The sequence below is a fragment of the Zosterops lateralis genome (genome assembly GCF_965231275.1).
Source record: "Zosterops lateralis genome assembly, chromosome: 36".
NCBI classification, from domain to species: domain Eukaryota; kingdom Metazoa; phylum Chordata; class Aves; order Passeriformes; family Zosteropidae; genus Zosterops; species Zosterops lateralis.
Genome location: NC_139796.1, coordinates 1,372,486 through 1,398,834, shown reverse-complemented (window position 1 = coordinate 1,398,834; position 26,349 = coordinate 1,372,486). Strand labels below are relative to the sequence as shown.

Below are 26,349 nucleotides of genomic sequence, written 5' to 3'. Positions count from 1 at the left end.
ATGTCCGGTGCAACCTGCAGCAATTCTCTGGTTTAACCCCAATTTCACTCTAAAACCCCAAAATTTCAGTGTAAAACCCCCAAATTTCACTCTAAAATTCCCAAAAATTCACCAAAAATTCCCCCGAATTCACCAAATTTCCCATTTTTTCTCTGTTTTCTCCACTGGTCTTTGTGTCCATCTCTGTGTCCATCACAACCTGTGGCAATTCTCTGGTTTAACCCAAATTTCACTCTGGAATCCCCAAATTTCACTGTAAAATTCCAAAAAAAATCCCCAAAATTCCCCCAAATTAACCAAATTTCCCATTTTTCCCAGCGGCCTGTGGGTCCTGCTCCGTGTCCGGTTGTGTCTGTGGTGGCAGCGTCGCCGCGGTCACTCCGTGCCGTCGCTGTTCTCGCTGACCGCGCGGCTCCGGCCGGACAAGGCCGCGCTGGTGGACGCGGCGTCGGGCGCTGTGTGGACCTTCCGACACCTGGACGAGTTTTCCAACAGCGTGTCCCACCTGTGCCCGCACCTGGGGCTCTCACCTGGGGACAGGGTTGGGATTTTCATGGAGTCCAGGCCCGAGTTCGTGGGGCTGTGGCTGGGCCTGGCCAAGGCCGGCGTGGAGGCGGCGCTGCTGAATTCACACCTGAGAGGGGACGGGCTGGTGCATGGGCTCACCTGTGCCGGGGCCAAGGTGCTCATCTATGGGGCTGAGCTGGGGACAGGTGAGTCCTGCTGAACTCTCACCTGAGAGGGGACGGGCTGCTCCACGGCCTCACCTGTGCTGGGGCCAAGGTGCTCATCTATGGGGCTGAGCTCAGCTCAGGTGAGTCCAGGTGAGCTCAGGTGAGTCCTGCTGAATTCACACCTGAGAGGGGATGGGCTGGTCCACGGGCTCACCTGTGCCGGGGCCAAGGTGCTCATCTATGGCAGTGAGCTCAGCTCAGGTGAGTCCTGCTGAACTCACACCTGAGAGGGGACGGGCTGCTCCATGGGCTCACCTGTGCTGGGGCCAAGGTGCTCATCTATGGGGCTGAGCTCAGCTCAGGTGAGTCCAGGTGAGCTCAGGTGAGTCCTGCTGAACTCACACCTGAGAGGGGACGGGCTGCTCCATGGGCTCACCTGTGCTGGGGCCAAGGTGCTCATCTATGGGGCTGAGCTGGGGACAGGTGAGTCCTGCTGAATTCACACCTGAGAGGGGAGGGGCTGCTCCACGGGCTCACCTGTGCTGGGGCCAAGGTGCTCATCTATGGGGCTGAGCTCAGCTCAGGTAAGTCCAGGTGAGCTCAGGTGAGTCCTGCTGAACTCACACCTGTGCCGGGGCCAAGGTGCTCATCTATGGGGCTGAGCTCAGCTCAGGTGAGTCCAGGTGAGCTCAGGAGGGGCTGCTCCATGGACTCACCTGTGCCGGGGCCAAGGTGCTCATCTATGGGGCTGAGCTCAGCTCAGGTGAGTCCTGCTGAACTCACACCTGAGAGGGGACGGGCTGCTCCACGGGCTCACCTGTGCTGGGGCCAGAGTGCTCATCTATGGGGCTGAGCTGGGGACAGGTGAGCTCAGGTGAGAGGGAGAGGGGCACAGGTGAGTCCAGGTGAGCTCAGGTGAGCACAGGAGGAGCTCAGGTGAGTCCAGTGAGTCCAGGTGAGCTCAGGTGAGTCCAGGTGAATTGGGGGACTGTGTCAGGTGAGCACAGGTGAGTCCAGGTGAGCACAAGTGAGTCCAGGTGAGCACAAGTGAGTCCAGGTGAGTCCAGGTGGGCTCAGGTGAGTCCAGGTGAGCTCAGGTGAGTCCAGGTGAGCACAGGTGAGTCCAGGTGAGCTCAGGTGAGTCCAGGTGAGCACAGGTGAGTCCAGGTGAGTCCAGGTGAGCACAGGTGAGTCCAGGTGAGCTCAGGTGAGTCCAGGTGAGCACAGGTGAGTCCAGGTGAGTCCAGGTGGGCTCAGGTGAGTTGGGGGAGTGTCTCAGGTGGGCACAGGTGAGTCCAGGTGAGCAGGGGAGGTGTGTTGGGGGCAGAGGAAGATTTCATGAAATTATTTTGGTTTTCCAGGAATTTTTTTTCCCGTTTTTAATTATTTTTCTCCTGATTTAATGAATTTCCCCCCGGTTTTAATGAATGTTTTTCCCTTTTTAATGAATTTTTCCCCATTTTAATGAATTTTTTTCCCTTTTTAATGAATTTTCTCCCATTTTCAATGACTTTTTCCCCCTTTTCAATGACTTTTCCCCGTTGTTAACAATTTCCCCCCCATTTTTAATGAATTTTCTGCCATTTTTAATGATTTTTTTCCCCAGTTGTCACTGACTTTTCCTCCCTTTTCAATGAATTTTATTGATTTTTCTGGTTTTAATGAATTTTCTCCTGTTTTTTGACGACTTTTCCCCCATTTCCAATGATTTTTTCTCCGTTTTAATGAATTTTCTCCCGTTTTTAATGACTTTTCCCCATTTTTAACTGATTTCCCCTCCATTTTTGATGAATTTTCTCCCATTTTTAACAATCCCCTCCTTTAATGAATTTTCTCCCCTTTTCAAATAATTTTCTCCGATTTTCAATTAATTTCTCCCATTTTAAATTAATTTTCTCCCATTTTCAATCAATTTTCTCCCATTTTCAATGAATTTTCTCCCATTTTCAATCAATTTTCTCCCATTTTCAATCAATTTTCTCCCATTCTCAATAAATTTTCTCCCGTTTTTAATGATTTCCTCATTTATTAAATGAATTTTCTGCCATTTCCATTGAATTTTCTCCTGTTTTTAATTAATATTTTCCCGTTTTTAATGACTTTTCCCATTTTTAATGATTTTTTTCAGTTTTAAATTAATTTTCCCATTTTAATTACTTTTCCCCCATTTTTAATTATTTTTTTCCGGTTTTTCATTAATTTCCCCCTTTTTAACGATTTTTCTCCCATTTTTAATGATTTTTTCCCATTTTAAATTAATTTTCTCCCACTTTCAATTAATTTTCTCTCATTTTCAATCAATTTTCTCCCATTTTCAATCAATTTTCTCCCATTCTCAATAAATTTTCTCCCGTTTTTAATGATTTCCTCATTTATTAAATGAATTTTCTGCCATTTCCATTGAATTTTCTCCCGTTTTTAATGAATATTTTCCCATTTTTGATGAATTTTCTCCTGTTTTTAATGACTTTTCCCATTTTTAATGACTCTCTCCCCATTCCCAGCTGTGTCCGAGGTTCTCCCGCTGCTGCCCCCGCACCTGCAGAGCCTCACCTGGGGCTGGGCGGGGTCGGGGCCGCCCCCGGGGGGGTCCCGGGCCCTGGAGCCGCTCCTGGAGAGGCTCCCCAAAACCCCCCTGGGAGAACCCCCAAACAGGGGCCTGGACGGTAAATAACGGGGGGAAAACAGGGAAAATGGGGGAGAAAAAAGGGGAAAATTTGGGGGAAAAATTGGGGGAAAATGGGGAAAAATGTGGGGGAAAATGGGGAAAAAACAGGGAAAAAATGGGGGGAAAAAAGGGGAAAATCTGGGGGGGAGTGAGGGAGAAATGGGGGAAAAATGGGGAAAATTGGGGGGGAAATGGGGGAAAAATGGGGGGAAATTTGGGGGATAAATGGGGGGGAAAATGGGGGAGAAATGGGGGGAAAAATGGGGGAAAATTTTGGGGAAAATGGGGGAGAAATGGGGGAAAAAAAGGGGGAAAAATGGGGAAAAAATGGGGGGGAAATGGGCCCTGAAATCTCCCCCCGGGACAGCAGGGACCTGGATGGTAAAAATGGGGGGAAAATGGGAAAAAACGGGGGGGTAAATGGGGAAAATGGGGGGAAATGAGGAAAAATGGGGGAAAATTTGGGGGAAAATGAGGGGGAAATGGGGAGAAATGGGGGGAAAAAAAGGGCAAAAAAAAAGGGGGAAATTTGAGGGAAAATGGGGAAAATGGGCCCCCAAATCCCCCCTGGGACAGCCCCCAAACAGGGGCCTGGACGGTAAATAAGGGGGGGGGGAAATAGGGGGAAAAAAGGGGAAAATTTGGGGGAAAATGGGGGAAAAAAGGGGAAAATTTTGGGGGAAAATTTGGGGGGAAATGGAGGAGAAATGGGGGGAAAACAAGGGAAAAATTGGGGAAAAAATGGGGGGGAAAAAGGGGAAAATTGGGGGGAAATGGGGAAAAATGGGGAAAAATTTGGGGGAAAATGGGGAAAAAATGGGGAAAAAAGGGGAAAATTTGGGGGAAATGGAGGAGAAATAGGAGAAAAAACAGGTAAAAAAACAGGGGAAAATGGGGAAAATCTGGGGGAAAATGGGGGAGGAAATGGGGAAAAAACAGGGAAAAAATGGGGGGAAATGGGGAGAAAATGGGAAAAAACGGGGGGGTAAATGGGGGGAAAATGAGGAAAAATGGGGGAAAATTTGGGGGAAAATGGGGGAGAAATGGGGGAAATGAGTCCCCAAATCCCCCCTGGGACAGCCCCCAAACAGGGGACTGGACGGTAAATAATGCGGGAAATGGGGGGAAAAAAGGGGAAAATTTGGGGAAAAAATGGGGGGAAAATTTGGGGGAAAATGGAGGAGAAATGGGGGAAAAATTGGGGAAAATGAGGGGGAAATGGGGGGAAAATGGAGAGAAAGAGGGAAAAAAATGGGTGAACATGGGGGGGGAAATGGGGAAAAAAGGGGAAAATTTGGGGAAAAATGGAGGAGAAATGGGGGGAAAAATAGGGAAAAAGTGGGGGGAAAATGGGGGTGAAATGGGGAAAAACACAGGGAAAAAATGGGGAAAAAATGGGGAGAAAATGGGAAAAAACGGGGTAAATGGGGAAAGAATGGGGGGAAAATGAGGAAAAATGGGGGAAAATTTGGGGGAAAATGGGGGGAAATGGGGGGAAAAAAAGGGGGAAAATTGGGGGAGAAATGGGGAAAATGGGGGAAATGAGTCCCCAAATCCCCCCTGGGACACCCCCCAAACAGGGGACTGGACAGTAAATAATGGGGGGAAATGAGGGGAAAAAAGGGGAAAATTTGGGGGAAAATGGGGGAAAAAAGGGGAAAAAATTGGGGGAAAATTTGGGGGAAAATGGAGGAGAAATGGGGGAAAACAAGGGAAAAATTGGGGAAAAAATGGGGGGAAAAAGGGGAAAATTGGGGGGGAAATGAGGAAAAATGGGGAAAAATTTGGGGGGAAATGGAGGAGAAATAGGAGAAAAAAACGGTAAAAAACGGGAAAATGGGGAAAATTTGGGGGAAAATGAGGGAGAAATGGGGGAAAAATGGGGGGAAAATGGGGAAAATCTGGGGGGAAATGGGGGAGGAAATGGGGAAAAAACAGGGAAAAAATGGGGGGAAAATGGGGAAAAAGTTGGAGGAAAATGGAGGGGAAATGAGGGGAAAATGGGTGAAAAAAAGGGTAAATTTTGGAGGAAAATGGGCAGAAATGGGGGAAAAAAAGGAGAAAAAAGGGGAAAATTTGGGGGGAAATGGAGGGAAATGGGGAAAAATGGGAGAAAAAATTTGGAGAAAAAATGGAGGAAAAATGGGGAGGAAATGAGTCCTCAAATCCCCCCTGGGAACTGCCCCGGGAAGGGCCTGGATGGAAAACAGGGAAAAACTGGGAAAATGGGGGAAAAAAAGGGGGGAAATACAGGAAAAAACCAGGGCAAAATGAAGAAAATATGGGGAAAAACACTGGAATAAAAGGAGAAAAAAGCTGAGGAAAAATGGAGGCAAAACAGGGAAAAATGGGGGGATCTGAGGGGGAATGAAGAAAAAATCAGGGGAAAAACAGGAAAAAAGGAGAAAAAAATGAGGAGAAAAGTGGGGGAGAAATGGGAGGAAGATGGGGGGAAATAAAAAAACTTGAGAGAAAAATCAGGAAAAAAGGAGAGAAAAATGGGGAACAAAATGAGGGGAAATGGGCGAAACAGGGAAAAATGGAAGAAAAATTTGGAAAAAAAAATGGAAAAAAGGGGGAAAAAATAGGGGAAAATGATGGGAAAATGGGGGGAAATTCTAAATTTTGGATTTTCTTGGATTTTTCCCAAATTTTCCCTGTTTTTCTCTATTCCAGACCGGCTGTTTTACATCTACACGTCGGGCACCACCGGGATGCCCAAGGCGGCCATTGTGGTGCACAGCAGGTCAGGGCGGGGCCGGGGCGGGGCCGGGGCGGGGCCGGGGGTGGGTGTGGTCAGTGGTGGGCGTGGTCAGGGGTAGGTGTGGTCAGGGATGGGTGTGGTCAGGGGTGGGTGTGGTCAGGGGTGGGTGTGGTCAGGGATGGGTGTGGTCAGGGATGGGTGTGGTCAGGGATGGGTGTGGCCAGGGGTGGGCGTGGTCAGGGGTGGGCGTGGTCAGGGAATGGGCGTGGTCAGGGAATGGGCGTGGTCAGGGAATGGGCGTGGTCAGGGAATGGGTGTGGTCAGGGATGGGTGTGGTCAGGGATGGGTGTGGTCAGGGATGGGTGTGGTCAGGGATGGGTGTGGTCAGGGGTGGGTGTGGTCAGGGGTGGGTGTGGTCAGGGATGGGTGTGGTCAGGGGTGGGTGTGGTCAGGGATGGGTGTGGTCAGGGGTGGGTGTGGCCAGGGGTGGGTGGGGTCAGGGGTGGGTGTGGTCAGGGATGGGTGTGGTCAGGGGTGGGCGTGGTCAGGGGTAGGTGTGGTCAGGGGTGGGTGTGGTCAGGGGTGGGTGTGGTCAGGGATGGGCGTGGTCAGGGGTAGGTGTGGTCAGGGATGGGTGTGGTCAGAGATGGGTGTGGTCAGGGATGGGTGTGGTCAGGGATGGGTGTGGTCAGGGATGGGTGTGGTCAGGGGTGGGTGTGGTCAGGGATGGGTGTGGTCAGGGATGGGTGTGGTCAGGGGTAGGTGTGGTCAGGGGTAGGTGTGGTCAGGGATGGGTGTGGTCAGGGGTAGGTGTGGTCAGGGGTGGGTGTGGTCAGGGATGGGTGTGGTCAGGGATGGGTGTGGCCAGGGGTGGGTGTGGTCAGGGATGGGCGTGGTCAGGGGTGGGTGTGGTCAGGGATGGGTGTGGTCAGGGGGTGGGTGTGGTCAGGGGGTGGGTGTGGTCAGAGATGGGTGTGGTCGGGGATGGGCGTGGTCAGGGAATGGGTGTGGTCGGGGATGGGCGTGGTCAGGGAATGGGTGTGGTCAGGGATGGGCGTGGTCAGGGAATGGGTGTGGTCATGGACGTGTCCCTGAGCGTGTCCAGGTGCACTGTGGGTGTGTCCCCACCCAGCCCAGGTGTGGTTTTGGTGTGCTGTGGGTGTGTCCCAGCCCAGGTGTGCTGTGGGCGTGTCCAGGTGTGCTGTGGGCGTGTCCCAGCCCAGGTGGGCCTGTCTCGTGTGGGCGTGTCTTGGGGGTGGGTGTGTCTGAGGGGGGGACGTGTCCCTGGTGTGCAGTGGGTGTGTCCTGTCCCAGATGGGCGTGTCCCAGGTGGGCGTGTCCCGGGTGAGCTGTGGATGTGACCCATGTGGGTGTGTCTGAGGTGGGCGTGTCCCATCTAGGTGTGTCCCAGGTGAGCTGTGGGGGTGTCCCAGGTGGGCGTGTCTCAGGTGAGCTGTGGGTGTGTCCCAGGTGTGCAATGGGCGTGTCCAGGTCACCTGTAGGTGTGTCTCAGGTGAGCTGTGGGTGTGTCCCAGGTGTGCAATGGGCGTGTCCAGGTGAGCTGTGGGTGTGTCCCAGGTGTGCAATGGGCGTGTCCCTGTGGGTGTGTCTCAGGTGGGTGTGTCTCAGGTGGGCGTGTCCCTGTGGGTGTGTCCCAGGTGAGCTGTGGGTGTGTCCCTGTGGGTGTGTCTCAGGTGGGTGTGTCTCAGGTGGGCGTGTCCCTGTGGGTGTGTCTCAGGTGGGTGTGTCTCAGGTGGGCGTGTCCAGGTGAGCTGTGGGTGTGTCTCAGGTGGGCGTGTCCAGGTGAGCTGTGGGTGTGTCTCAGGTGGGCGTGTCCCTGTGGGTGTGTCTCAGGTGGGTGTGTCTCAGGTGGGCGTGTCCAGGTGAGCTGTGGGTGTGTCTCAGGTGGGCGTGTCCCTGTGGGTGTGTCTCAGGTGGGTGTGTCTCAGGTGAGCTGTGGGTGTGTCTCAGGTGGGTGTGTCTCAGGTGGGTGTGTCTCAGGTGGGCGTGTCCCTGTGGGTGTGTCCAGGTGAGCTGTGGGTGTGTCTCAGGTGGGCGTGTCTCAGGTGGGCGTGTCCAGGTGAGCTGTGGGTGTGTCTCAGGTGGGCGTGTCTCAGGTGGGCGTGTCCAGGTGAGCTGTGGGTGTGTCTCAGGTGGGCGTGTCCCTGTGGGTGTGTCTCAGGTATTACCGAATCGCCGCCTTTGCCTATTTCGCCTTCCGGCTGCGGCCCGATGACGTCATCTACACCTGCCTGCCCCTCTACCACTCTGCAGGTCAGCGGGGACAGCCTTCCTCATCTTCCTCATCCTCTTCTTCCTCCTCCTCTTCCTTCTCCTCCTCATCTTCCTCTTCCTCATCCTCATCCTCTTCCCCTTTCTCTTCTTCCTCCTTCTCCTCCTCTTCTTCCTCCTCCTCTTGCCCTTCCTCCTCTTCCTTCTCTTCCTCATTTTCCTCTTCTTCTTCCTCTTCCTCCTCTTCCTCTTCTTTCTCTTTTTTCTCTTCCTCCCCCTCATCCTCTTTATCTTCCTCTTCTCCTTCATCCTCTTCCTCCTCCTCTTCCTCTTCCTCTTCCTCTTCCCCGCCTTCTCCTTCTTCTTCTTCCTCCTCTTCCTTTCTCCTTTTCCTCTTCCTTTGTCTCCCTTCCTCTCTCCCTTCCTCCATCCCCAAACATCCCAAATCCATCCCAAATATCCCAAATCCATCACAAACCCGTCCTGAATTTATCCCAAATCCAGCCCAGATTTATCCCAAATCTCCCAGGGAACATCATCGGCGTGGGGCAGTGCCTGACCCACCCCAAAACCCACCCCAAACACCCCAAATTTATCCCAAAACCCCCAAATTCACCCCAAATTTCTCCCAAATCTCCCCAGGTAACATCATCGCTGTGGGGCAGTGCCTGACCCACCCCAAACCCCCAAATTTACCCCAAATTCACCCCAAATTTCCCTCAAATCTCCCAGATAACATCATCGGTGTGGGGCAGTGCCTGACCCACCCCAAACACCCCAAAAATCCTGAATTTCCCCCAAATTTCCCAGGGAACATCATCGGCGTGGGGCAGTGCCTGATCTACCCCAAAAACCCCAAATTTATCCCAAATTTATCCCAAAATCTCCCAGGAAACATCATCGGTGTGGGGCAGTGTCTGACCCATCCCAAACACCCCAAATTTATCCCAAAACCCCCAAATTTCCCCCGAATCCCCCAGGGAACATCATCGGCGTGGGGCAGTGTCTGACCCACCCCAAACCCCCAAATTTCCCCCAAATTTCCCCCAAATTTCCCCCAAATTCCCCAGGTAACATCATCAGCGTGGGGCAGTGTCTGATCCACCCCAAAACCCCCAAATTTACCCCAAATTTACCCCAAATTTCTCCCAAATCTCCCAGGAAACATCATCGCTGTGGGGCAGTGTCAGCTCCACCCCAAACCCATCCCAAATGTCCCAAACCCATCCCAAACACCCCAAAAATCCTGAATTTATCCCAAATCTCCCCAGGAAACATCATCGCTGTGGGGCAGTGCCTGACCCACCCCAAACCCACCCCAAATTTATCCCAAATTCACCCCAAGTTTCCCCCAAATCTCCCCAGGTAACATCATCGGCGTGGGGCAGTGTCTGATCCACCCCAAACACCCCAAAACCCCCAAATTTACCCCAAAACCCCCAAATTCACCCCAAATTTCCCAGGGAACATCATCGGTGTGGGGCAGTGTCTGACCCATCCCAAACCCCCCAGATTTATCTCAAAACCCCCAAATTTCCCCCGAATCCCCCAGGGAACATCATCGGCGTGGGGCAGTGTCTGACCCACCCCAAACATCCCAATTTTATCCCAAATTCACCCCAAATTTTCCCCAGGGAACATCATCGGCGTGGGGCAGTGCCTGACCCACCCCAAACATCCCAAATTTACCCCAAATTCACCCCAAATCCCCAGGGAACATCATCGGCGTGGGGCAGTGCCTGACCCACCCCAAACCATCCTAAATACCCCAATTTTATCCCAAATTTCCCCCAAATCCCCAGGGAACATCATCGGCGTGGGGCAGTGTCTCCTCCACGGCCTCACCGTCGTCCTGCGCGGGAAGTTTTCGGCCTCCAGGTTTTGGGAGGATTGTGTCAAATATCGCTGCACGGTGAGACCCAAACCCGGGGGATTTTCCCTCTTTCCCCCAAGTTTTCTCTTTTTTTCTCCATTTCTCCCCATTTTTCTACTGTTTTCCCACTTATTTATCTCCATTTTCGCTCCATTTCCCACTTTTTCCCCGAATTTTTCTGCTATTTTCCTTTATTTCCCCCCATTTTTTCCTCTTTTTCCCCCCTTCTCTCCCTCATTTTCCCTCCTTTTTCCCATTTTTCCTTAGTTTCCCCAAGTTCTCTCAATTTTTCCCTTTTTTCCCTTCATTATTTCCCCATTTCTCCTCCATTTCCTTCCTTTCTCCTATTTTCCCCATTTTCCCCCTTTTTTTCCTCATTTTTCATCCATTTTTCCCATTTCCCCCCATTTTTTCCACTATTTTTCCTCATTTTTGCCCCATTTCCCCCCATTCTTCCCCTCATTTCCCTCCACATTTCCCTTTTTTCTGCCCCATTTTTCCCTTTTTTCCACCTTTTCCCCCCATTTCCCCCACTTGCCCCATTTTCCCCCTTTCCTCCCATTTTCCCTTTTTTTCCCCATTTATTTTGGTATTTTTTCCTCCCAAACCCCTTTTTTGTTTTGTATTTTTTCCCCCAAACCCATTTTTTTCACCCCAAACCCAATTTTTTGGTTATTTTTTGTCCTGAAATCCCATTTTTTTGGGTTTTTTTTTCCCAAAACCCCAGTTTTTGACCCCAAATCCTGCATATTTTTTGGGATTTCCCCCCAGGTTATCCAGTACATTGGTGAGCTGTGCCGGTACCTGCTGGCCTGACCCCAAACCCCATTATGTCACTCTATATCTCATATTTTGGGTATTTTATCTGTTATTTCCCCCCAGGTGATCCAGTCCATGGGGAGCTGTGCAGGTACCTCCTGGCCCAGCCCCAAACCCCATTTTCTTGGGGTTTTTTCCCCCCAAACCCCGTATTTTGACCCCAAACCCCATTATTTTCCCCCAGGTAATCCAGTACATCAGGGAGCTGTGCAGGCACCTGCTGGCCCAGCCCCTGGTGACCCCAAACCCGATTTTTTCGGGTTTTTTTCCCCCAAACCCCATTATTTCCCCCCAGGTAATTCAATACATCAGTGAGCTGTGCAGGTTCCTGCTGTCCCAGCCCGTGTCCCCATCAGAACTCCAGCACCCAGTCTGCCTGGCCCTGGGGAACGGGCTCTGGGCCAGCCCCAAACCCCAGTTTTTCACCCCAAATACAATATTTTATCCATTATTCCCCCCCCAGGTAATTCAATACATCAGGGAGCTGTGCAGGTACCTCCTGGCCCAGCCCCTGGTGACCCCAAACCCCATTTTTTCGGGGTTTTTTCCCCCAAACCCCATTATTTTCTCTCTCAGGTTATCCAGTACATCGGTGAGCTGTGCAGGTTCCTGCTGGCCCAGCCCGTGTCCGAGGCAGAACACCGTCACCGTGTCCGCCTGGCCCTGGGGAACGGGCTCCGGGCCCAGCCCCAAACCCCATTATTTCACTCTGTATCCCATATTTTGGGTATTTTATCTGTTATTTTCGCCCAGGTTATTCAATATATCGGTGAGCTGTGCAGGTTCCTCCTGGCCCAGCCCGTGTCCGAGGCTGAGCTCCGTCACCGTGTCCGCCTGGCCCTGGGGAACGGGCTCTGGCCCAGCCCCAAACCCCACATTTGGGATATTTATTTTGTTTATTTCTCCCCCAGGTAATTCAATACATCGGTGAGCTGTGCAGGTTCCTCCTGGCCCAGCCCCAAACCCCGGCAGAGCAGCTCCACCGTGTCCGCCTGGCCCTGGGGAACGGGCTCCGGGCCCAGCCCCAAATCCCATTTATTGGGGTATTTATTGGGTTTATATCTGTCTCAGGTTATCCAGTACATCGGTGAGCTGTGCAGGTTCCTGCTGGCCCAGCCCGTGTCCGAGGCTGAGCTCCGTCACCGTGTCCGCCTGGCCCTGGGGAACGGGCTCCGGGCCCAGCCCCAAACCCCACATTTGGGATATTTATTTTATTTTTCTCTCTCAGGTAATTCAATACATCGGTGAGCTGTGCAGGTTTCTCCTGGCCCAGCCCGTGTCCGAGGCTGAGCAGCTCCACCGTGTCCGCCTGGCCCTGGGGAACGGGCTCCGGGCCCAGCCCCAAACCCCACATTTGGGATATTTATTTGTTATTATTTCCCCAGGTAATCCAGTACATCGGGGAGCTGTGCAGGTTCCTGCTGGCCCAGCCCGTGTCCGAGGCTGAGCACCGTCACCGTGTCCGCCTGGCCCTGGGGAACGGGCTCCGGGCCCAGCCCCAAACCCCATTTATTGGGATATTTATTTGATTTATTTCTCCCCCAGGTTATCCAGTACATCGGTGAGCTGTGCAGGTTTCTCCTGGCCCAGCCCCAAACCCCAGCAGAGCTCCATCACCGTGTCCGCCTGGCCCTGGGGAACGGGCTCCGGGCCCAGCTCTGGCCCCAGTTCCAGCAGAGGTTCCGTCTCAGCCGCATCGGGGAGTTCTACGGGGCCACCGAGTGCAACTGCAGCGTGGCCAACATCGATGGCAAGGTGGGGATATTGGGGGAAAAATTGGGGAAAAATTGGGGAAAAATTGGAGAAAAATTGGGAAAAAATTGGGGAAAAATTGGGGAAAAAATTGGGGAAAAATTGGGAAAAAATTGGGGAAAAATTGGGAAAAAATTGGGAAAAAATTGGGAAAAAATTGGGAAAAAATTGGGGAAAATTTGGGGAAAAAATTGGGGAAAAATTGGGAAGAAATTGGGGAAAAATTGGGAAAAAATTGGGGAAAAATTGGGAAAAAATTGGGAAAAAATTGGGGAAAATTTGGGGGAAAAATGGGAAAAAATTGGGGAAAAATTGGGAAGAAATTGGGGAAAAATTGGGGAAAAATCGGGGGAAAAATTGGGAAAAAATTGGGGGAAAATCAGGGGAAAATCGGGAAAAATCGGGAAAAATCTGGGGAAAAAATGGGAAAAAATTGGGGAAAAATTGGGAAGAAATTGGGGAAAAATTGGGGAAAAATCGGGGGAAAAACTGGGAAAAAATTGGGGGAAAATCAGGGGAAAAAAGGGAAAAATCTGGGGAAAAATTGGGAAAAATGAGGGGAAAATATGGGGAAAAAATGGGAGGAAAAATTGGGAAAAATCCGGGAAAAATTGGGAAAAAAATCAGGGAAAAAATAGGGGGGAAATGGGAAAAATCCAGGAAAAAATCTGGAAAAAATGGGGGGAAAAATGGGGGAAAAATCAATGGGAAAATGGGAAAAAATTGTGGAAAAATCCCATAAAAATCGGGAAAAAAATGGGAGGAAATTGGGGAAAAAAAAGGGGGAAAAATCTGGGAAAAATTGGGAGGAAAATGAAGGAACAATCAGGGAAAAATGGGGAAAAAAATAGAAAATAAAATAGAATTCTATGAAGCCACCGAGTGCAACTGCAGCGTGGCCAACATCGATGGGAAGGTGGGGAATATCAGGGGAAAGATCTGGGAAAAATCAGAGGAAAAAGTGGGAAAAAAATTCGGGGAAAATTGGAGAAAAAAGGGGAAAAAATTGGGGGGAAATTGGGGGAAAAAATGGGGAAAAAATTGGCAAAAAATGGGAAAAATTGGGAAAAAAATTCAGGGAAAAAATGGGAAAAAATTGGGGGGAAATGGGGAAAAAAGGGGAAAAAAATCAGGGAAAAAATGGAAAAAAAATCCGTGAAAAAATGCGGAAAAATCCAGGGGAAAATGGGGAAAAAATCAGGGAAAAAATGGGAAAATATTGGGGAAAAAATCAGGGGAAAAATCAGGAAAAAAATCAGGTGAAAAATGGGGGAACAATTGAGGAAAAACTGAGAAAAAATTGGGGAAAAAATCTGGGAAACATTGGGAAAAAATTGGGAAAAAATGGAAAAAAATTGGGGGAAAAATCTGGGAAAAAGTGGGGGAAAATGGGGGGGAAAATGGGAAAGGATTGGGGAAAAATGGGAAAAAAACCCAAAAAATAATTGGTGAAAAAATTGGGAAAGGATTGGGGGAAAATTATTGGGAAAAAAAATCAGGGAAAAATCAGGGGAAAATTGGGTGAAAATGGGGGAAATTGGGAAAAGATTGGGGAAAAAATGAGAAAGATTGGGGAAAAATCAGGAAAAAATTCTGGAAAAAATCAGGGAAAAAATGGGGAAATCCAGGAAAAAAAATCTAATTTCTCCATTTCCCCCCGATTTCCCCATTTTTTTCCCCTTTCCCATTTCCCCAAAATTTCTTCTTTCTGGGCTGGATTTCCCTTGGAATTTCGGGTGATTTTCCTCATTTTCCCCCGTTTTCCCACATTTCCCCCAATTTCCCCATTTTCCCCCTGATTTTTTCCCCACTTTTCCCCCATTTTTTCCCATTTTTCCCCCACTTTCCCCCATTTTCCTCCCATTTTCCCCCATTTTTTCCCCATTTTCCCCCACTTTCCCCCCATGTCCCCCCATTTTTCCCCATTTTTCATCCAATTTCCCCCCATTTTTCCCCCACTTTTTCCCCGTTTTTTCCCCATTTTCCCCCCATTTTTTCCCCCATATTTTCCCAATTTTTTCCTAATTTTTCACCCATTTTTTGCCCTTTTTTCCCCATTTTTCCCCCAATTTTTTCCCAAATTTCCCCCCATTTTCCCCCCATTTTCCCCCCATTTTCCCCCCATTTTCCCCCCATTTTCCCCCACTTTTTTCCCCATTTTTTCCCAATTTTTTCCTAATTTTTCACCCATTTTTCGCCGGTTTTTCCCCATTTTTCCCCACTTTTTTCCTCATTTTTTCCCCATTTTCACCCATTTTTCGCCCTTTTTCCCCATTTTACCCCCGATTTTTTCCCAAAATTTTCCCCATTTTTTTCCCCATTTCCCCCCATGTTCCTTAATTTTCCCCCATTTTTCCCCCATTTTTCCTCATTTTCCCGCATTTCCCCCCATTTTCCCCCACTTTTTTCCCCATTTTTTCCCAATTTTTTCCTAATTTTTCCCCATTTTTCCCCCATTTTTTCCCCATTTTCCCCCCATTTTTCCCCACTTTTTTCCCCATTTTTCCCAACTTTTTTCCCCATTTTCCCCCATTTTTCCCCCATTTTTCCCCATTTTTCATCCAATTTCCCCCCATTTTTCCCCATTTTTCCCCCACTTTTTCCCCATTTTTTCCCCATTTTCCCCCCATTTCTTCCCCCATATTTTCCCAATTTTTTCCTAATTTTTCACCCATTTTTTGCCCTTTTTTCCCCATTTTCCCCCCAATTTTTTCCCAAATTTCCCCCCATTTTCCCCCCATTTTCCCCCCATTTTCCCCTACTTTTTTCCCCATTTTTTCCCAATTTTTTCCTAATTTTTCACCCATTTTTCGCCGTTTTTTCCCCATTTTTCCCCACTTTTTTCCTCATTTTTTCCCCATTTTCACCCATTTTTTGCCCTTTTTTCCCCATTTTTCCCCCGATTTTTTCCCAAAATTTTCCCCATTTTTTCCCCATTTCCCCCCATGTTCCTTAATTTTCCCCCATTTTTCCCCCATTTTTCCTCATTTTCCCGCATTTCCCCCCATTTTCCCCCACTTTTTTCCCCATTTTTTCCCAATTTTTTCCTAATTTTTCCCCATTTTTTCCCCATTTTCCCCCCATTTTTCCCCACTTTTTTCCCCCATTTTCCCCTCATTTTTTCCCCATATTTTCCCCATTTTTCCCCCGTTATCTCTGGGTTATTCAGTTTATTTCCTGCCCAGGTTGGGGCCTGTGGGTTCCTGAGTCTCCTGTTCCCCGGGGTGTACCCGGTTCACCTGCTCCGCGCCGAGCCCGAGTCGCTGTCGCTGCTGCGCGACCGCCGGGGCCGGGCCGTGCCCTGCCAGCCAGGTGGGACACAAATACACAATTTCCTGCCTTTACACCAAAAATTCCCAGTCTTACACCAAAAATTCCCAGTTATAGCCAAAAAATTCCCATTTTTAACCCAAAATTTCCCATTTTAATCCCATTTTTAGCCCAGTTTTAGCCCAAAATGACCAGCGGGATCCCATTTTTCCATGAAATTTTGGGCTGTAACTCCTGTGGGTTTTCCATGGATTTTCCATGGATTTTTGGGCTCCCATTCCCATGGATTTCTCATGGATTTTGGCTGATTTTTGGGCTGTAACTCCTGTGGGTTTTCCATGGATTTTCCATGGATTTTTGGGCTCCCATTCCCATGGATTTCCCATGGATTTTGGGTGATTTTTGGGCTGTAATTCCCATGGATTTGAGGGATTTTTGGGCTGTAAATCCCATGGGTTTTCCATGGATTTTTGGGCTGTAAATCCCATGGATTTTGGCTGATTTTTGGGCTGTAATTCCCACGGATTTGGGTGATTTTTGGGCTGTAATTCCCATGGATTTGGGGGATTTTTGGGCTGTAATTCCCATGGATTTGGGGGATTTTTGGGCTGTAATTCCCGTGGGTTTTGGGTGATTTTTGGGCTGCAATTCCCATGGATTTGGGTGATTTTTGGGCTGTAATTCCCATGGATTTTGGGTGATTTTTGGGCTGCAATTCCACGGATTTGGGTGATTTTTGGGCTGTAAATTCCCATGGATTTTGTGTGATATTTGGGCTGTAATTCCCATGGGTTTTCCATGGATTTTGGGGCTGTAATTCCCATGGGTTTTCCATGGATTTTTGGGCTGTAATTCCCATGGGTTTTCCATGGATTTTTGGGCTGTAATTCCCATGACTTTCCCATGGATTTTGGGCTGTAATTCCCATGGATTTTGGGGGATTTTTGGGCTGTAATTCCCATGGATTTTGGGCTGTAATTCCCATGGATTTTGGGCTGTAATTCCCATGGATTTTGGGGGATTTTTGGGCTGTAATTCCCATGGATTTTGGGCTGTAATTCCCATGGATTTTGGGTGATTTTTGGGCTGTAATTCCCATGGATTTGGGTGATTTTGGGCTGTAATTCCCATGGATTTTGTGTGATATTTGGGCTGTAATTCCCATGGATTTTGGGCTGTAATTCCCATGGATTTGGGTGATTTTTGGGCTGTAATTCCCATGGATTTGGGTGATTTTGGGCTGTAATTCCCATGGATTTTGTGTGATATTTGGGCTGTAATTCCCATGGATTTTGGGCTGTAATTCCCATGGATTTTGGGTGATTTTTGGGCTGTAATTCCCATGGATTTTGGGCTGTAATTCCCATGGATTTGGGTGATTTTTGGGCTGTAACTCCCCTGGATTTTGGAGGATTTTTTGGGCTGTAATTCCCATGGATTTGTGTGATTTTTGGGCTGTAATTCCCCCAGGTGAGCCGGGTCTCCTGGTGGGCCGCATCGACCAGTGGGATCCCACATTTCCCATGGATTTTGGACTGTAATTCCCATGGATTTGGGTGATTTTTGTTCCGCCACCCCCCAGGAGAGCCGGGTGTGCTGGTGGGCCGCATCGACCAGCAGGATCCCATTTTCCCATGGATTTTGGGCTGTAATTCCCATAGATTTGTGTGATTTTTGGTGTGTAATTCCCCAGGAGAGCCGGGTGTCCTCGTGGGCCGCATCGAGCAGCGGGATCCCATTTTCCCCTGGATTTTGGGCTGTAATTCCCATGTTTCCCATGGGTTTCCCATGGATTTTGATGATTTTTGTTCTGCCATCCCCCCAGGAGAGCCGGGTCTCCTGATGGGCCGCATCGAGCAGCGGGATCCCATTTTCCCATGGATTTTGGGCTGTAATTCCCATGTTTCCCATGGGTTTCCCATGGATTTTGATGATTTTTGGTGTGTAATTCCCCAGGAGAGCCGGGTCTCCTCGTGGGCCGCATCGAGCAGCGGGATCCCCTGCGCCGCTTCGACGGGTACGTCACCCCCGGGGCCACGAGCCGCAAAATCGCCCGCGACGTGCTGGACGAGGGAGACCAGGTGTACCTGTCAGGTGAGTCATCCTAAAACCCTGGACGAGGGAGACCAGGTGTATCTGTCAGGTGAGAATTCCCAAATCCTGGCCAGGGGGGACCAGGTGTACCTGTCAGGTGAGTCATCCTAAAACCCTGGACAGGGGGTCCAGGTGTACCTGTCAGGTGAGAATTCCCAAAATCCTGGCCAGGGTTGACCAGGTCTACCTGTCAGGTGAGTCATCCTAAAACCCTGGACGAGGGAGACCAGGTGTACCTGTCAGGTGAGAATTCCCAAACCCTGGACAGGGGAGACCAGGTGTATCTGTCAGGTGAGTCATCCTAAAACCCTGGACGAGGGAGACCAGGTGTACCTGTCAGGTGAGTCATCCTAAAACCCTGGACGAGGGAGACCAGGTGTATCTGTCAGGTGAGAATCCCAAAATCCTGGACAGGGGGGACCAGGTGTATCTGTCAGGTGAGAATCCCAAAACCCTGGACAGGGGGGACCAGGTGTACCTGTCAGGTGAGTCATCCTAAAACCCTGGACGAGGGAGACCAGGTGTACCTGTCAGGTGAGTCATCCTAAAACCCTGGACGAGGGAGACCAGGTGTATCTGTCAGGTGAGAATCCCAAAACCCTGGACAGGGGGGACCAGGTGTATCTGTCAGGTGAGAATCCCAAATCCTGGACAGGGGGGACCAGGTGTACCTGTCAGGTGAGAATTCCCAAATCCTGGACGAGGGAGACCAGGTCTACCTGTCAGGTGAGAATCCCAAAATCCTGGACAGGGGTGACCAGGTGTACCTGTCAGGTGAGAATCCCAAATCCTGGACAGGGGGGACCAGGTGTATCTGTCAGGTGAGAATCCCAAATCCTGGACGAGGGAGACCAGGTGTACCTGTCAGGTGAGAATCCCAAAACCCTGGACAGGGGGGACCAGGTGTATCTGTCAGGTGAGAATCCCAAATCCTGGACGAGGGAGACCAGGTGTACCTGTCAGGTGAGAATTCCCAAATCCTGGACGAGGGAGACCAGGTGTATCTGTCAGGTGAGAATTCCCAAACCCTGGACAGGGGAGACCAGGTGTATCTGTCAGGTGAGAATTCCCAAACCCTGGACAGGGGAGACCAGGTGTATCTGTCAGGTGAGAATCCCAAAATCCTGGACGAGGGAGACCAGGTGTACCTGTCAGGTGAGAATTCCCAAATCCTGGACGAGGGAGACCAGGTGTATCTGTCAGGTGAGAATTCCCAAACCCTGGACAGGGGAGACCAGGTGTATCTGTCAGGTGAGTCATCCTAAAACCCTGGACAGGGGAGACCAGGTGTATCTGTCAGGTGAGTCATCCTAAAACCCTGGACAGGGGGACCAGGTGTACCTGTCAGGTGAGAATTTCCGAATCCTGGCCAGGGGAGACCAGGTGTATCTGTCAGGTGAGAATCCCAAACCCTGGACAGGGGAGACCAGGTGTATCTGTCAGGTGAGTCATCCTAAAACCCTGGACAGGGGGACCAGGTGTACCTGTCAGGTGAGTCATCCTAAAACCCTGGACAGGGGGGACCAGGTGTATCTGTCAGGTGAGAATTCCCAAATCCTGGACAGGGAAGACCAGGTGTACCTGTCAGGTGAGAATCCCAAAATTCCCCAAAATTCCAGCCCCAAATCCCAGCCAGGGGTGACCAGGTGCACCTGTCAAGTGAGAATTCCCAAAATTCCTGGAATTCCAGCCCCAAATCCCGGGATTTCACCTGGCCAGGGGTGACCGGGTGCACCTGTCAGGTGAGATTTTTTGGGGGATTTTTTTTTATTCCCCATCCCCAGGTTGAATTTATTTGGGATTTTTGGGGAGATTTTCTCTCCATTCTGTAGGGAAATTTTTGGGCATTTTTCCCCATTCCCAGATGGGATTTTTTTGGGAATTTTTTTGGGATTTTTTTCTCTATTCTGAAGGGAAATTTGGAGGGATTTTTCCCCATTCCCAGGTGGAATCTTTCTTATTATTTTTTCCCCATTTTCAGGGTAATTTTTTCAGGATTTTTTCTCCATTCTGAGTGGATTTTTTGGGGATTTTTCCCATTAATTTTGTTTTATTTTCCCTGTTCCAGGTGACATCCTGGTGATGGATGAGCTGGGATATTTATATTTTGGGGGATGTCCTATATTTGGGATATTTGTATTTATTTCCCATCCCCAGGTTGAATTTATTTGGGATTTTTGGGGGGATTTTTTCCTCCATTCTGAGTGGAATTTTTTGGGGATTTTTCCCATGAATTTTATTTTTATTTTCCTATTTTTAGGTGACATCCTGGTGATGGATGATTTGGGATATTTGTATTTATTTCCCATTCCCAGGTTGAATTTATTTGGGATTTTTGGGGAGATTTTCTCTCCATTCTGTAGGGAAATTTTTGGGCATTTTTCCCCATTCCCAGATGGGATTTTTTTGGGAATTTTTTGGGATTTTTTTCTCTATTCTGAAGGGAAATTTGGAGGGATTTTTCCCCATTCTCAGGTGGGATTTTTTTATTATTTTTCCCCATTTTCAGGGTAATTTTTTCAGGATTTTTTCCCCATTCTGAGTGGTAATTTTGGGGATTTTTCCCCATTCCCACTTGTGATTTCTCAGGAATTTTCTTTAGTATTTTTCCCCATTCATAGCTGGGATTTCTCAGGAATTTTGGGGGGATTTTTTCCTCCATTCTGAGTGGAATTTTTTGGGGATTTTTTCCCCATTCCCAGCTGGAATTTCCCATTAATTTTTTTTACTTTTCCCTTGTTTTAGGTGACATCCTGGTGATGGATGATTTGGGATATTTGTATTTATTTCCCATTCCCAGGTTGAATTTTTGGGGGGATTTTCCTCCATTCTGAGTGGAATTTTTGGGGGATTTTTCCCATTAATTTATTTTATTTTTCCCATTTTTAAGTGACATCCTGGTGATGGATGATTTGGGATATTTCTATTTTAGGGGATGTCCTATATTTGGGATATTTGTATTTATTTCCCATCCCCAGGTTGAATTTATTTGGAATTTTTAGGGGGATTTTTTCCTCCATTCTGAGTGGAATTTTTTGGGGATTTTTCCCATTAATTTATTTTATTTTTCCCATTTTTAGGTGACATCCTGGTGATGGATGATTTGGGATATTTGTATTTATTCCCCATTCCCAGGTTGAATTTATTTGGGATTTTTGGGGAGATTTTCTCTCCATTCTGTCGGGAAATTTTTGGGCATTTTTCCCCATTCCCAGATGGGATTTTTTTGGGAATTTTTTGGGATTTTTTTCTCTATTCTGAAGGGAAATTTGGAGGGATTTTTCCCCATTCTCAGGTGGGATTTTTTTATTATTTTTCCCCATTTTCAGGGTAATTTTTTCAGGATTTTTTCCCCATTCTCAGTGGTAATTTTGGGGATTTTTCCCCATTCCCACTTGTGATTTCTCAGGAATATTTTTAGTATTTTTCCCCATTCATAGCTGGGATTTCTCAGGAATTTTTGGGGGATTTATTTTCCATTCCGAGCTGGGATTTCTCAGGAATTTTTGGGGGATTTTCCCCCCATTCTGAGTGGAATTTTTTTGGGATTTTTCCCATAAATTTATTTTTATTTCCCCTGTTCCAGGTGACATCCTGGTGATGGATGATCTGGGCTCTCTCTATTTATTTCCCATCCCCAGGTTGAATTTATTTGGGATTTTTTGGGGGATTTTTTCCCCATTCCCAGCTGTGATTTCCCATTATTTTTTTTATTTTCCCATTTTTAGGTGACATCCTGGTGATGGATGATTTGGGATATTTATATTTCCGTGACCGGGCCGGGGACTCGTTCCGCTGGCGGGGGGAAAACGTCTCCAGCGCGGAGGTCGAGGCCGCCCTGAGCCGCCTCCTGGGACACGCCGGGGTCGTGGTTTACGGGGTGGAGATCCCTGGTAAATCCAGAAATAAATCCGGGATAATGGGGAAAAAATAACAGGGTGTTACAGCGAAAATTGGGGGAGATTTGGGAGAGATTTGGGGGAGATTTGGGGGTTTATGGGGTCAAAATTTCAAATAAATTCCAAAAATATTTGGGATAATGGAGGGGGAATGAGGGAAAAAATTCCAAGTTGTTCCAGGGAAAATTGGCAGATTTGGGGATTTATAACATTGGGATTCCTGGTTAATTCCCCCAAAAAATTGGGATAACGGGGTGGGAATGGGGAGAAAAAATTCCAGTTTGTTCCAGGAAAAATTGGGGGAGATTTGGGGGTTTATGGTGTTGAAATTCCTGGTAAATCCCAAAAAATATTTGGGATAATGGAGCAGGGAATGGGGGGAAAAATAATCCCGGTTGTTCCAGGGAAAATTGGGAGAGGTTTGGGGGTCTATGGGGTGGAGATTCCTGGTAAATCCCAAAATAAATTTGGGATAATGGGGGAAAAATTCCAGGGTGTTCCAGGGAAAATTGGGGGAGATTTGGGGGAGATTTGGGGGTTTATGGGGTCAAAATTCCAGGTAAATTCCAAAAATATTTGGGAGAATGGAGGGGGAATGGGGGGAAAATTTCCAGGTTGTTCCAGGGAAAATTGGGGGAGATTTGGGGAAGATTTGGGGGTTTATGGGGTGGAGATCCCTGGTAAATCACAAAATAAATCTGAGATAACGGGGGAAAAATTACAGGGTGTTCCTGGGAAAATTGGGGGAGATTTGGGGGAGATTTGGGGGTTTATGGGGTCAAAATTCCAAATAAATTCCAAAAATATTTGGGATAATGGAGGGGGAATGGGGGAAAAAATTCCAGGTTGTTCCAGGAAAAATTGGGTGAGAATTGGGAGAGATTTGGGGGTTTATGGTGTTGAAATTCCAGGTAAATCCCAAAAAAATTCATAATGACGGGGTGGGAATGATGGAAAATCCCTTGGGAATGGGGGGAAAAAATCCAACGTTGATCCAGGTAAAATTGGGGTGGGAAAAGGGAAATTTGGGAGAGATTTGGGAGAAATTTGGGGGCTTACGGGGTCAAAATTCCAGGTAAATCCCAAAAATATTTGGGATAATGGGGTGGGAATGGGGAGAAAAAATTCCAGTTTGTTCCAGGTAAAACTGGGAGAGATTTGGGGGTTTGGGGTGTTGAAATTCCTGGTAAATTCCCCCAAAAAATTGGGATAACGGAGTGGGAATGGGAAGAAAAAATTCCAATTTGTTCCAGGTAAAACTGGGAGAGATTTGGGGGTTTAGGGTGTTGAAATTCCTGGTAAATCCCAAAAAATATTTGGGATAATGGGGCAGGAATGGGGGGAAAATCTGGTGGGATTTTCTCAGGAAAATTGAGGTGGGAAAAAGGAGATTTGAGGGAAATTTGGGGGTTTATGGCATTGAAATTCCTGGTAAATCCCCCCCAAAAAATTTGGGATAATGGGGCAAGAATGAGAGAAAAAAATTCCAGTTTGTTCCAGCTAAAATTGGGAGAGATTTGGAAGAGATTTGGGAGAAATTTGGGGGTGTTGGGACTGCTGGGAATTCCCAAAAAAAATTTGGGAGAATTGGGGCAGGACTGGGATTGGATTTAGGAAACTCCCAAATTCCCATTTTTTCACCCCAAAATCCCATTTTTCCACCCAAAATCCCCATTTTTTCCCCCTAATCCAGGGATGGAGGGCCTGGGGCTGTACCAGGACTGGGATTGGATTTAAGAAACCTCAAAATTCAAATTTTTTCCCACAAAATTCCCATTTTTTCCCACAAAATTCCCATTTTTTCCCCCAAAACTCCCATTTTTTCCCCCCAAATTCCCATTTTTAACCAAAATTCCAGTTTTTTAACCCCAAATTCCCATTTTCTCCCCATTTCAGGAGTGCAGGGCCGGGCAGGCCTGGAGCTGTACCAGGACTGGGATTGGATTTAAGAAATGCCCAAATTCCCATTTTTTCACCCAAAATTCCCATTTTTTTCACCCCAAATTCCAATTTTTAACCAAAATCCTGTTTTTTTCTCCCCACTGCAGGAGTGGTAGACATGGGGCTTTACCAGGAGTGGGATTGGATTTAAAATTCCCATTTTTTTCCCCAAAAAGTCCCATTTCTTCACCCCAAATTCCCACTTTTTTACCCCAAATTCCCAGTTTTTCTCCCCAATCCAGGGGTGGAGGGCCTGGGGCTGTACCAGGACTGGGATTGGATTTAAGAAACCCCAAAATTCAAAATTTTTCCCACAAAATCCCCATTTTTTCCCCCAAAACTCCCATTTTTTCCCCAAAAAATTCCCATTTTTTCACCCCAAATCCCCATTTTTAACCCCCAGGCCAGAGTGGACGTGGCCGGGCTGGGCCAGGACAGGGGTCAGGGGCCAGGACAGGGGTCAGGAGTCAGGTGTGGGGCAGGACAGGGGACAGGGGTCAGGGATAAAGACACCCCAAATCTGGGTATTTCCCCACTCCAGGCGTGGAGGGCCGGGCGGGGATGGCGGCCATCGCTGACCCCCAGGCCAGGGGTCAGGACAGGGGTCAGGACAGGGGTCAGGTGTGGGGTCAGGTGTGGGGTTTCAGTTTTTAACCCAAATCTGGGTTGTTTCCCCACTCCAGGCGTGGAGGGCCGGGCGGGGATGGCGGCCATCGCTGACCCCCAGGCCGGGCTGGACGTGGCCGGGCTGTACCAGGCCCTGAGCTCGGCCCTGCCCCCCTTCGCCCGGCCCGTCTTCATCCGCCTCCGGACACACCTGGACACCACAGGTACGGCATGGGCGGGGCTAGAGGGGCGGGGCTTAGTGGGGCGGGGCTTAAAGGGGTTGGGCCTAAATGGGTGGGGCTGAATGGGGCTTAAAGGCGTGGGGCTTAAAGGGGCGGGGCCAAAGGGATGGAGCATAAATGAGTGGGGCTCAATGGAGATTAAAGGGGTGGGGCTTAAAGGGGTGTGGCCCAAAGGGGTGTGGCTTTAAGGGATGTGGCCTAGAGGGGTGTGGTCTAATGACAGTGTGGGTTTAAGGGGCGTGGCCTAAAGGGGTGTGGTCCAGTGTCAGTGTGGCTCTAAGGGGCGTGGCCTAAAGGGGTGTGGCCTAGTAAAATAGTGTCTTTAAAGGGTGTGGCCTAACGGGGTGTGGCCTAATAGGGTGTGATTTAATGACAGTGTGTGTTTAAGGGGCGTGGCCTAAAGGGGTGTGGCCTAGAGGGGTGTGGTCTAACGAAAGAGTGGCTTTAGGGGGTGTGGCCCTAGAGGGGTGTGGCCTAATTAAGGTGTAGCTTTAATGGGTGTGGCCCAAAGGTTTGTGGTTTAAAGGGACGAGGCTTAAAAATTGTGGGTCCTAAAGGGGCGTGGCTTTAAGGGGCGTGGCCCGAGGGGCGTGGTCTGTCCGGGCAGTCTCCACCCCCACTCTCACAGCTGTTTCCCCCCCCCAGGGACGTTCAAGCTGCAGAAGACGCGGCTGCGGGGGGAGGGCTGGGACCCCCGGCGGGTGCCCGACCCCCTGTTCGTGCTGGACCCCCCCAGGGGCAGATACGTCACCCTGGACGGGGAGATGAGGGACAGGATCTGTGCTGGGAAGTGTCGGTTCTGAGCCCCAGAAACCTCCTGGGATCCTGGAAATCTGAATATTCCCCTGGACGGGGAGATGAGGGACAGGATCTGTGCCGGGAAATGTCGGTTCTGAGACTGGAAATCCCAAATTCCCCTGGACAGGGAGATGAGGGACAGGATCTGTGCTGGGAAATGTCGGTTCTGAGACTGGAAATCCTGATGGGATCCTGGAAATCTGAATATTCCCCTGGACGGGGAGATGTGGGAGAGGATCAGTACGGGGAAATTTGGGTTCTGAACCCCAAAAACCTTCTGGGATCCTGAAAATCTAAATATCCTCCTGGACATGGAGATGTATGACAGGGAAATCCCAGTTCTGAGCCCCAAAAACCTCCCTGGGATCCCAAAAATTCCAAATTCCCCTGAACGGGGAGATGTGGGAGAGGATCTGTGCCGGGAAATGTCGGTTCTGAGCCACAAAAACTTCCCTGGGATCCCAAAACTCCTCCTGGGATCCTGAAAATCTGAAAATTCTGCGGGAAAAAACCTCCCTGGGATCCCAAAAACCTGAAATCCCGCTGGGAACCCCCCGGATTTCCTGGAAAACAGCAGAATTTCCTATAAAAGACCAGAATTCCCAGGAAAAGCAATGGGATTTCCTGAAAAACCGGCAGAATTCCCAGGAAAAATGGTAGGATTTCCTGGAAAACAACAGAATTTCCATGAAAACAGCAGGATTTTGAGGAAAAAAAGCAAGATTTGACTGTCAAACCGAAGAATCCCGGAGGATCCAGGGGGAACCCGGCGGAATT

General features: G+C 49.0%; 1 protein-coding gene across 1 annotated transcript; it reads left to right on the top strand.

Moving 5' to 3' along the window:
* LOC310921741 (long-chain fatty acid transport protein 1-like) lies at positions 1-25,577 on the top strand (the record flags this gene model as incomplete). The annotated part of the gene is made up of 13 exons (XM_083881961.1): positions 1-9; positions 365-722; positions 3,164-3,340; positions 6,019-6,088; positions 8,229-8,320; positions 10,081-10,190; positions 12,516-12,725; positions 15,908-16,108; positions 17,463-17,496; positions 17,949-18,086; positions 21,815-21,979; positions 24,610-24,756; positions 25,420-25,577. The coding sequence occupies 13 exons, from the start codon at positions 1-3 to the stop codon at positions 25,575-25,577; spliced, it is 1,869 nt and encodes a 622-aa protein (XP_083738087.1).
* Positions 25,578-26,349: the final 772 nt, after the last annotated feature.